The following is an 11,619-nucleotide window of genomic DNA, read 5'->3' as shown; positions in this document are numbered from 1 at the left end:
TAGGGACCACCGAACTCTAAGTACAACACAGTTCTAACCCTGGTGGAGATGAAGGTACTGGGAAAGCCTCAGCTGTGAACTCAGCCCATCTGCCCTATGCCTTCAGAGCCTCCTAGGGTGAGTGAACCAAGTCTGGGTCTTATGTGGGGACCTGCACTGGGGCCCCTGTGCTGCCAGGAATAGAAACTCCTTCAGGTTTATTCAGGTGGGGGAGGGGTGTCGAAAGGACTCTGACCTCTGGGATTCTTTCCCTCTGTGTCTGCACCCTTCACTGAGCTGCTGGAAGGAAGCCTTTGACAGGCCTGAGGCTCTGCTAGCACGAAAACACATTGGAGTCCTCAGTCAGGAGCCAAAATTACTCCTGTGTCCCATGCTGATGGACCAAATACTCCAGCCCACTCCTACACACATTCCATACTATGATAGGACCAATCTACTGGAAGCCCTGGCATAAGGAAGTGTGAAAAAATCCAGAGAAGGAAGTTCTGAATGTCCCATTTTGGAGGCAAAACAAATGAGGAAAAAGAAGAGACAGAGAGAGGGAGAGGGAGAGGGAGAGGGAGAGGGAGAGGGAGAGGGAGAGGGAGAGGGAGAGGGAGAGGGAGAGAGAGAGAGAGAGAGAGAGAGAGAGAGAGAGAGAGAGAGATTGTTAAGACACTCTGCTTTCCTCGGAGTGCATATAAAGTATATGGACCAGTTCACCAAAAAATACATTTCTCCACCTGTGGCTACTCTTTTCCATTTTCCTGACATTATATGCTAAGTTAAATGTGTAAAGATACAGAGGAAGCACCAAGGGAGCCTGAGTCCCACCCAGGTTAGTGAGGCTATCCTGCAATCCCTAGAGCTTGGAAAGATGCCTTCAGTTCAAAACCAGTCTGGGCCATAAGATGAGCAGTTAGGGGAAGGATGAAAGGCCCAAAACCGGTTTCTTAGCAATCCTGACATCATCAGCTCATGGAAATTCTTGTATCTTCCTTCTGGTCATCAGACTTCGGATGACACTGCCTCTCTCCTTGAGAATTTCTCTGTGACGCTGTCAACTCATTCATTTGCCCCTTCCTTCCCACCCAAGCTCTCAGGAGGCATCGAGATCTGCTCTGCTCTGGACAACTGCCCAGTGGAGTTGCAAAGTCTATGAATTCCTGACCTTGAGGTAGACACCAGTCAGCCAGACCAGAGAATGGCTGCATGTGTGGGGGTGGGGGTGGGATATGACAGCCTTAGATGAAACCACTATGCTAGTAAATTTCTTTTAGGTGTGGCAAGAGAGACTATGTGACATATCCAGTTCAGCTTGTGAGGGGACAATGTGTCCCTAGAGTGGGTGTCCAAAACTCTGGGACACTTGGCATCTTCCCAACAAATTCACATCTAATTTTACCTCTTAGACTATAGATCTCTAAAGCCAAAAGCAGTTAACTCAAAATCCCACAATGCAATTCTCTCTGACCCCAGACCTCCCCAACCCCTTATCAAAGTCAGTCTGGAATGCATACAAAGTCATACACACTTCCTTCTTTATTGTTATCCACAGGACCTGGGTGGAGTGGGGTGTGGAAGCCTCAGACAGAAAGATGAAGGGAAAAGGAAGTGGAAACTGTCTACTTTCCACACCCCACCTTCCTCCTAGCTGACGACCGACCGACCGACCGACCGTGGGATGGTGAGGTGATGGTGGCCAGTGGCTGTGGGAGGAGGAGACGAGGTGCTTTTAGATACAAGCACAGTGTTGTGTAATGAGGTTCGGTACCATCTCATACTTGAAAGAGTAGCCTCCATCTGAGGTGGTTCGGACGCGTAGGGACCTCATGCTCCCTGGTAGAGCTGCACAGCAGGGCTTGGCCCCTGGCACCAAAAACAGGGGCTGAGCCGGGGTAGGGGGAGCCCCAGGGACTGGCAGGGGCAGATCAGATGTGGGCATCCCGCAGCTACCATGGCAGTAGTGGAAAATGAAGCTGGGAGGGTGTACGATCCAGCGGTCCCAGCCCAGCTCCTGGAAGGAGATGTTGAGGGCAGCTCGATGGCAGAAGGCATGGGCAGAGGGTTCCTCTGGAGGCCTCTGCAGCAAACGCAAGGCTGCAGGAGACCAAGGCCAAGGCATCGAGGGAGCTGAACGTCGAGCCCTCTCCCCCGCACTGGGGGCTCGAGCCCTAGTGTGGGCCACCAGGAAAGGAGTGGTCTCAGGCCGGCCTGAGCAAGAACAGAGTGGGCACCGCAGCAGCAACACGAGGATGGGGTGGGTCAACAGAGGGAAAGCGGAGGCCGCCAGGTGCAGGACAGCCCAGCGTGGGGGGCTCTGTCCCAAGGACACAGGCACAGCCATGGGCCCCCCAGATGACAGCACCAGAAGATCTAGCAGGGGCCTAGAGCTATTGGAGGCTGCTGTGCTCTTCCTGTCGAGCCCCGTGTGGAACCACAGCTGGGCTGAAGTCACCTGGTGGCTGCGTATGTGTTGGGATGGCCGGAATACATAAGTGAAGAGACCTTCCTCAGGCTCCTGGGCAAGCCCTCCAGCAGCTGCCTGATCCTCACAGGTGGCACCTGCAGGAGACAGAGAAGGGAAAGAGACGATAGCCTTGATCTGTGGGACCTGAGACACCTCCACCTGAGAAGAATGTGGACATCATCACCCAGAGCTGACTATGTATCAAACATCGAGTGCCACTTAGACCCAGACACCCTCTGGAATCTTGGGAAAAGTGAGAGGGGCTCCCCAATTTTCTATTCATCATCAAAACACAACACTGGCAGATTTTCTCCTAAGCAATGTGTAAGAATCCATTTCACTCTAGAGTTCATCCTCAGGTATACTTGTGAAGCTTAAGGTAGTGGTCAGCAGATACCCTGAAGTAATTCTCATGCCTTGGGGGCATGGGCGTGTCTTTTTGCTTTTGCTCTATCCTGGCATGTCAGAAACTTAAACGATACATTTCTTAAAGTAACTGTGTTTTTACACAGTTACTTACAGGGTAGGGAAACAACTTAGATGGTCAAACTCTTGTTGCTTTATCATTAAGACCAGAGTTCGATCCCAGTACTCACATAACGAGCTGGGTGCACTCCCATAGTACTGAGGAGACAGACACCTGGGGCTTGCTGGCCAGTCAGTCTAACTTATAAGTGAGGTCCTGGTTCCGTGAGAGAGACTGTCTCAAAAACTAAGGCAGAGAGTGACTAAGCTGCCCTCTGACCTCCACACACGTACAAGCATATGCATGAACTAACAAAGAGGAGGAGGAAAAGAGAAAGAATGGACGGAAAAGGAGAACAGAACAGAGGCCAGTCCGTCCCAGGAAGTGCAGCTGCCATTCCTGTCCCAGTGTACACACAGACTATATGGTAAATATTATGGACCAGCTGTCATCAAGACTGGCAGTTGGGGCCGTACTAGAACACGGCCTCTCTCACTATAAATTCTAACAACTGATCCATTCTCAAGACAAGACACTAAAGTGACTGACAGTCAGCTAGTTAAGTGGCAAGACTGGGATTCCACTTGATCTGAAATCCACAATTTCTGCTACTATGCTGCCAGGGGCTGAAGACACAGAAGCTAGGAGACCTCAGAGTGGGCCAGATGAGAAAAACCCAGCAAGAGGACTTTACCTATCCAGTCATCCATCAGGAGATAGAAAACACATACTGGGGTGAAAATGAGACTCCTGGGAACATAGGCAGGTTTCCCAACTAAGCATTCTGCTGCATCCCTGAAATCCTCTCAAGTCCCAACTGCCTACAGCTAATGAAACAGGGTGTGTGTGAGGCAGGGGACACACAGGACAGACAGCAACCTGAGCTCTGTCTCTACAGAGCCTTAGCTTTCCTATTCCAGGCATGCTAGGCTCACTGGATCAGTCCAGCTTGAGAAAGAGAGGTCACCACTTATTTGATGACGATCAGAGTGCCTTAGGAACTGACCCCTTGCTGCAAAGCCAGCTGAGCAGTAGGGCTGCCATTTTTGCCCAGAGCTGCCTGACCCCCAAGCCCATGAAATAGGTACCGGCTACTTTTCAAAGTTGACCTGCCAGTCCCCAACTTCATTACCTGTGGCTGGGAAAAGGATGGCCTGGGAGACATCCTCCTCCTCTGGTTCAGAGGTCCTGTGCATGAAGCCCCCAAGGGCATGTCTTCGAGGCAGCCGCCTTATTCCAGGACCCCCACCTTCCCCATCCATTGCTGGGGGCCCCAAGGCATCTAGGAATAGTGCCTTCACTTTGGCCAGGACAAGCTCCCGGACAAGTTCTGGCCCCTGGCAGCTGTCCACATCCTGTAGAGTCAACAGCAAAAGGAGCAGCAGAGACGGCTGGATCACCATAGTTCTCTTGCCCTGACGACAGGGAGCCCACACTCTGCCCTGTGCCCTTTCTGTCTAGGACCTCCCCACTCTTCCCTCCCCATCCCACTGCTTGCCTTCTTCTACCCTTCTTCCCCAGTCTCCCCCAGTCCTTCCCACGCCCTCCAGTCCCAGTTGCCCCTGCCCATGGCATTGAGACCTCCTATCTCTGACGCAGATGTCTGTGGCCCTGAGCCTTATCTCCCACTCCCGCCAAGAATGTGGGGGAAGGGGCTGTGATGGGTATTCACCCCAAGTGACCTGACCCATTCAGGCAAGCATACAACCCACCACACACACACACACACACACACACACACACACACACACACACACACACACACACAGGGTGCTTAGGGTTGGCCAGTCATCAAATCATTTGTCAGGAGGACAGAATGCCCCAAACCCCTCAGACTTTCTGGGGCTCTTTTCAACCGTAGCAGCTGCTAGGCCAACGTGGGAGGGAAGACCTGGGGTTGAGGCTCTGGGTGGAGGGCAGGTGGTCCTGCCTGCTCTATCTATACTTAGCCTGGAGGAGCCAGTCTGGGCTCTTGACCTCCAGCTGTGTCATCAGAGAATATTTTTGGGATTGGCAGCTGCAGGCGACAAAGTCACTCAGGCCCAAGCCTGGCCGGCAGTTGGAGACCTGGCTGCTGGAGGTGGGAGGGAGGAGGGGAAAGAGGCCCAGAGGCCCAGGCTGTGGGAGGGGGCTGGGAGAGGCTCCTAAGAGCAGGAAGCCAGGCCGCGGGCCGTCTAGGCTGTAGGGCCCCTCGCTGCGCAGGCAAACAGGAAGGACTGCCCCCTGAGTTCTGGGCTCGGGGCCCGGGAATTGCCGCGCAGCAGGGCTGCAGCCTGGGTCCAGGATAAGGAGACGAGCAGGCACCAGCGGTCACAGGAGTCCCACCGGTCCCTGATCCCCCTCCGCCACGCCCTGGTCTCTGCTCCCGGCCTTCCCGCGCTCCCAGGCAGGCCATCTGCAGCGGCCGCAATGAAGGCCAGTTCAGGGGATCAGGGGAGTCCCCCGTGTTTCCTACGCTTCCCGCGGCCCGTGCGGGTGGTAAGTGGCGCGGAGGCCGAGCTCAAATGCGTGGTCCTGGGAGAGCCGCCGCCCACCGTCTTGTGGGAGAAAGGCGGGCAGCAGCTGGTGGCCTCGGAGCGCCTGAGCTTTCCAGAGGACGGCGCCGAGCACGGCCTGCTGTTGAGCGGCGCGCTGCCCACCGACGCCGGGGTCTACGTGTGCCGCGCCCGCAACGCGGCCGGAGAGGCCTACGCGGCGGCCGCCGTCACCGTGCTGGAACCCCCGGCCCCAGAGCCCGAGCCCCAGTCTTCCGAGTGTCCGCCGCCGCCTCCGGGCACCGGGGAGGGCGCCCCGGTGTTTCTGACGGGACCCCAGTCCCAGTGGGTGCTGCGAGGGGCGGAGGTGGTGCTGACGTGCCAGGTGGGAGGCCTCCCGGAGCCCAAGCTGTACTGGGAGAAGGATGGGATGGCCTTGGACGAAGTGTGGGACAGCAGCCACTACACGCTGGAGCCGGACCGCGGCGCGAGTGACGGGGGCGCAAGCCTGACGTTACGCATCCTGGCAGCGCGGCTGCCCGATTCCGGGGTGTACGTGTGCCACGCCCGCAACGCGCACGGCCACGCGCAGGCGGGCGCGCTGCTCCAGGTGCACCAGCCCCACGAGAACCCGCCCCAGGATCCCGATGAGCCCCCCGTACGCGTGATAGAGCCGCTCAAATGCGCGCCCAAGACCTTCTGGGTGAACGAGGGCAAGCACGCCAAGTTCCGCTGCTACGTGATGGGCAAGCCTGAGCCCGAGATCGAATGGCACTTGGAGGGCCGCCCTCTGCTCCCCGACCGCCGCCGCCTCATGTACCGCGACCGTGACGGTGGCTTTGTACTTAAGGTGCTCTACTGCCAGGCCAAGGACCGTGGCCTCTACGTGTGCGCGGCGCGCAACTCCGCGGGCCAGACCCTAAGCGCGGTTCAGCTGCACGTGAAAGGTAGAGCACTGTGCCTCCAGTGCCCTCAGAGATTCTCCTTGCTCATGTCCACCCCCACGTCCTGAGGAATATTGAATTCCCATTTCCAACGTGCCTCCCACCCTCAGGGATGCAGATTTAGATGTCTCCAGTGCACTAGTGTATTTCTTAGCAAACTACCCAGGCGATTTCAAGGCAGATGGTGAAAAACACTAAGCTAAGGAGTAGAAGACGGCGTGTAAACCTTACCAGTTCTAGAACATTCCTATCCTTTACTCTTTTAGGCCTCCTTTCCCAATTGGATTCCCGTCGGTAGCAATCTCTGTAAAATAATAGACCCAAGTTGTGGGTGTAAATAACTAAGGCTAAATTTATAATATGCTAATCAGTGAGAACAAGGGGGCTGCTGTATTGGAAACACACATTTGGAGTGGAGGCTGTGTTCACAGCTTCAGGCCCTGAATCTGTTAGGAAGGCTGGCGCAAACCTCCCTGGAGCCACTGTTCATTCACAGGGGATCTGCCAGAGGAAAAGTACCAGGCAGTCTGTATTCTCTTTTTTTTTTTTTTTTCTTGGTTCTTTTTTTCGGAGCTGGGGACCGAACCCAGGGCCTTGCGCTTCCTAGGTAAGCGCTCTACCACTGAGCTAAATCCCCAGCCCCCTGTATTCTCTTTTAAGTGTCAAAGATAAAAGCAAAAGACATGAGGGGGAAAGTTTACCTTACATGTTTTCAGAACTCATGAGCAGAAAATCCAGAAAAAACAAGACACTCTCACGTCACACTGGAAGCTAAAGTTCCCCGTAACGGGACTTGATCACAATTTGAGACATTACATTTTCACTGTTTGTTGCCCAACTTTCTCCTGCCAAGGAAAGCATGTTGGGAAATTCCCTTGAGTGCTGCCTGGCACTTAACCAAGTACCTGAGCTGTGGCAGCATCCTCACAAGTCCTAACTCAATGTGCTGAAACTTGCTAGGCCAGTGAGACACTGGAATGCCCTCAAGAAAGTAAAGGAACTTCTCTGAGTGGAACCAAGACTTTTTTTTCCCCAGCAAGTTAACTCTCTACTGGTTTCCTGTTTCCGAAATACGGTTTTGAAATATGGTTAGAATGCTGTCAAAATGAAATTCAGTGCAGACCCTTGCAGAATTACAGAAAAGTTGTAGAGTTGGGGGCCAGTTTGAAAATCACTGATCTGGTTCAACACTTGCCCTCCCTACCTTCCAATTTAACACAGGAGCAAATCGAGACACAGAGATGGTATAAGACACATTCAAGGTGATAGGGCTGGTGGGTATCAGGGTCAGGCTGGATTAGGCCAACTAAGTTTGCTGGGAATTCAGCTGCCATTCCTAGCCTGCTAGGGAGAGGATTACTGTCTGGTATACATTATCCTCAGCTAGTCTCTCTCCTGAGCTTTCTCTTGTTCTCTTTCTACAGAACCGCGCCTCCGGTTCACAAGGCCTCTGCAGGATGTGGAGGGTCGAGAGCATGGGATCGTAGTCCTAGAGTGTAAAGTACCCAACTCTCGGATTCCCACCGCCTGGTTCCGAGAGGACCAGCGACTGTTACCCTGCCGCAAGTACGAGCAGATTGAAGAAGGCACTGTGAGACGCCTCGTCATCCACAGGCTGAAGGCAGATGACGATGGTGTCTATCTGTGCGAGATGCGGGGTCGAGTGCGCACGGTAGCCAACGTGACTGTCAAAGGTCAGCTGGCCAGTGGGAGGAGGCTAAGGCCGGTGGTGCCTCGTTCCTGGGCTGACGGATTCCCACCCACATCTCAGGACCCATCCTGAAGCGCTTACCCCGGAAGCTGGATGTCCTGGAGGGAGAGAACGCGGTGCTGCTGGTGGAGACTCAAGAAGCTGGGGTCCAGGGGTGCTGGAGCCGTGATGGGGAGGAGCTGCCAGCCACCTGCCAGAGTAGTTGTGGTCACATGCATGCCCTGGTCCTTCCTGGGGTGACCCGAGAAGATGCTGGCGAGGTCACCTTTAGCCTGGGCAACTCCCGTACCACCACCCTGCTCAGAGTCAAATGTGAGAGCAAGAATGCTTGCAAATAGGAGGGTCGGGTCAAGGGGGGTGCCAGTTGCCACTGTCTGGGTTGGGAAAATGGATGTAAAGCAGGAGTGTGGCTAGGGGCTTGTACAAGGTTCAGGTGAAAATCCCACCCTTATCTTAGGTGTCAAGCACAGTCCTCCTGGGCCCCCTGTACTGGTTGAGATGTTCAAAGGCCAAAAGAACACAGTCCTGCTGACCTGGAAGCCCCCAGAGCCACCTCCAGAAACCTCCTTCATCTACCGCCTGGAGCGGCAGGAAGTCGGGTCTGAGGATTGGATCCAGTGCTTCAGCATTGAGAAAGCTGGAGCCGTAGAGGTGCCAGGGGACTGTGTACCCACCGAGGGTGACTACCGCTTCCGCATCTGCACAGTCAGTGAACATGGCCGCAGTCCCCATGTCGTGTTCAATGGCTCTGCTCACCTTGGTGAGTTAGTCCTTTGCGACCTGCCCATCAGTGTCTGTGCCCAGTCACGATCTCCGTGACCTTTCTTCCCTTCTCTGACCCTTAGTGTTTTCCCGTCCTCCAGCTTGACCTTTTCTGGTTCTAACAACCACACCCTGTCTCTGCCCCAGTGCCCACAGCTCGCCTGGTGTCAGGCCTGGAAGATGTGCAGGTGTATGACGGGGAAGATGCCGTCTTCTCCCTTGATCTGTCCACCATCATCCAGGGCTCTTGGTTCCTTAATGGAGAGCTGCTCAAGAATGATGAGGCAGAGGGCCAGGTGGAGCCTGGAGCCCTCCGGTACCGAATAGAGCAGAAGGGCCTGCAGCACAGACTCATCCTGCAAACGGTCAAGCACCAGGACAATGGGGCCCTGGTAGGCTTCATCTGCCCTGGTGTGCAAGATTCTGCTGCCCTCAGTATCCAAGGTTGGTAACTGGTGGACACCTAGGCAGACAGGTTCAAAGCACAGAAGGCGTGTTTGCCCGAAAGAGGCGGATACTGTGCCTGCTCCCGACAGCGGGGCTGGAAGAGTCAGGGGCGTTCATGATGGGCTCAGATTGAGAGCACGGACGCCCAGTTTCAACTCCCACATATAGAGCTTCTCTTGGGCTCACAGCATTATCCCCATTCTTTGGATTGTTTGCTTTGCAGTCAGGCTAGGCATGTAGCTTGTGGTAGAGCACTATGCCCAGCATGGGATCAACTCAATACTACTACTACTACTACTACTACTACTACTACTACTACTACTACTACTTATTATTATTATTATTATTATTATTATTATTATTATACTTGTCCTCTCATTTGAAAGGTATGGGTCCTGGCCCTAGTCCCTGCCTGCTTTCTGTCCTCTTGTCTAATTACCAAGTAAGACCCTATCTCCTAGCCAAGTCCACCTTGAACCAGGCACAGCCCTAATCACTTGATTTAGGTAATTAGCACCATTCTGCCGATAGCCTCATAAAACAGGTTCTTAGCCATTTCCCACTGTACATGTAGGAAGACAGGCACAGGGAGGTTTAATGGCCTGCTCAGAGTTACAAAGTTAACGAGTGATGGTTCTGGATTGTGAATCCAAGTAGTCTGGGTCCAGGACTGCACCCTACCCCCATACTTCATTTTTTAACAAGGAACAAGAGGGAATATACCATCATTCGGGGCTGGGAGAGCTGAGAATTCAAGGGCTATCCTGGCGCTCAGTTTACTTGCTATGGCTAGAGAACCTGGGGTCTTAACGATGGTAGCTTCCAGCATCAGCGGAAGAGAGCAAAGTCAGAAATGTCAAGCTCAGCATTTCCAAGTAACAAAAGACCACTAACACCAGAGGGCTTAGCCACTTTTCGGTTGCTGTAACAGAATAGCTGATGCTGGGTACTTTATAAAGAAAAAAAATTGTTTAGCTCACAGCTCTGGAAACTGAAGTCTGAAGTTGGTCAGCCCAGTCTTTAGTGACCCTTACCCCAGCTTTTCACTAAGTCAGACCATGACAAAGAAATAGAGGGGCAGTCATGACGAGAAGGAACCAAGTACATAGGATGAACTTGCTTTCTAGCAACATATGCAAGGACTCAGTGGGTTCCTTTGAGAGCTACCTCCCACTAAGCTTCAGCATTAAATACTTCTTCCTTTTCCTCCTCCCCTGGGCTTACCTTCTTAGATGTTCCATACACTGCCACCCTGAGGACTACAGTCCCATCACATGAATGTCTTCCTGGGAATAACTCGGAACAAACCATAGCAATGCACAACCCTTTTCCTTTTCTAAGTCAGGGAATTGAACCTAGCACCTTATGTGCGCACTCCATAGATGGCGCAGCCGCCGTTCCCTTCCCCCTTGACCCTCAAACCTGTTTTTTTTTTTTTTTTTTTTGGTTCTTTTTTTTCCGGAGCTGGGGACCGAACCCAGGGCCTTGCGCTTCCTAGGCAAGCGCTCTACCACTGAGCTAAATCCCCAACCCCTCAAACCTGTTTTTAAACATTCTAACGGACATCCAGGCTTTAGTCACTGACAACAGTTGTCTACCTGGTGTATTCGCCCCTACACCAGCACACAGACTAGGTAAAGGGTTGCATATCTGAGGAGCAGAATAGCCCAGAGATGTTGCAAGTGACCAGGTTTCTCTCCGTGCAGAAAGCCCAGTGCACATCCTGAGTCCCCAGGATAAGGTGTTGCTGACCTTCACGACCTCTGAACGGGTAGTGTTGACCTGTGAGCTCTCAAGAGTGGATTTTCCAGCAACCTGGTACAAGGATGGGCAGAAGGTGGAGGAGAGCGAGTCGCTCGTAGTGAAGATGGATGGGCGCAAACACCGACTGATCCTGCCTGAGGCTCAAGTCCGAGACAGTGGTGAATTTGAATGCAGAACGGAAGGGATCTCAGCCTTCTTCAGTGTCACTGTTCAAGGTCAGGAACCTTGCTGGCTGCTTCTGGCTGAGGCTGATTTGGGGAGCTTTGTAAACCCTGCCCCTGTGGTCTGTTGGCTTGGTGGGGGTCCCCTTTTATAGAGGGCTTTTTGCTTGCTTTGTGGTTTTTGCCTGGGGCCTAGGGCCTTGTGGGTGCTGGGTGAACATTCTACTACTGAGAAACATCCATGGTCGTGCATTTGCATCTTAAATCTCTCATGGACCCCCACATCTAACACACTTGCCCACCTGTGCATATATACCCTCTGCTGGATTCCATGAGGGGGCCTAATGCAATTGAGGGAGGAAAAGGGGCGGGGCTGGCATTTATTGAGACCCTGCTCTGGAGCTAGAGTTATGCTAGGTAATTTGCACGTATGCTATTTTG

At 53.4% G+C, this 11,619-nt stretch overlaps 2 protein-coding genes across 9 annotated transcripts in view; one reads left to right on the top strand and one right to left on the bottom strand.

The window, feature by feature from the left end:
* Positions 1-1,492: 1,492 nt before the first annotated feature.
* Positions 1,493-4,394, bottom strand: Inha (inhibin subunit alpha). Its single transcript, NM_012590.2, has 2 exons — positions 4,048-4,394; positions 1,493-2,544 (listed from the first exon to the last, which is right to left on the bottom strand). Exons 1-2 carry the CDS (start codon positions 4,316-4,318, stop codon positions 1,715-1,717), a joined length of 1,101 nt encoding a protein of 366 aa, NP_036722.1. The 5' UTR covers positions 4,319-4,394; the 3' UTR covers positions 1,493-1,714.
* A 693-nt stretch (positions 4,395-5,087) lies between these two features.
* Obsl1 (obscurin like cytoskeletal adaptor 1) overlaps positions 5,088-11,619 on the top strand; it is a 25,969-nt gene continuing 19,437 nt past the window's right edge. For 6 of the 8 annotated variants that reach the window (XM_017596828.3, XM_063267420.1, XM_006245304.4 and 3 more), the window contains exons 1-6: positions 5,325-6,336; positions 7,758-8,027; positions 8,105-8,356; positions 8,502-8,804; positions 8,954-9,250; positions 10,960-11,232. In XM_017596828.3, the coding sequence (XP_017452317.1) occupies positions 5,325-6,336; positions 7,758-8,027; positions 8,105-8,356; positions 8,502-8,804; positions 8,954-9,250; positions 10,960-11,232 (2,407 nt within the window). Of the gene's footprint in view, positions 6,337-7,757; positions 8,028-8,104; positions 8,357-8,501; positions 8,805-8,953; positions 9,251-10,959; positions 11,233-11,619 lie in introns of all 8 variants that reach the window. The other 2 variants (NM_001409045.1, NM_001377020.1) reach the window with 2 other exon arrangements.

Source organism: Rattus norvegicus, chromosome 9 (genome assembly GCF_036323735.1).
Source record: "Rattus norvegicus strain BN/NHsdMcwi chromosome 9, GRCr8, whole genome shotgun sequence".
Lineage (NCBI taxonomy): Eukaryota > Metazoa > Chordata > Mammalia > Rodentia > Muridae > Rattus > Rattus norvegicus.
Note: the sequence above shows the minus strand (reverse complement) of the source record. Positions and strands in the feature narration are given on the sequence as shown.

Coding starts and splice junctions, on each gene's coding strand:
- Inha (NM_012590.2), bottom strand. CDS start 4,318: ATGGTGATCCAGCCGTCTCTGCTGCTCCTTTTGCTGTTGACTCTACAG. Junction 2,545..4,047: donor CATCCTTTTCCCAGCCACAG/GTAATGAAGTTG, acceptor TGTCTCCTGCAG/GTGCCACCTGTGAGGATCAG.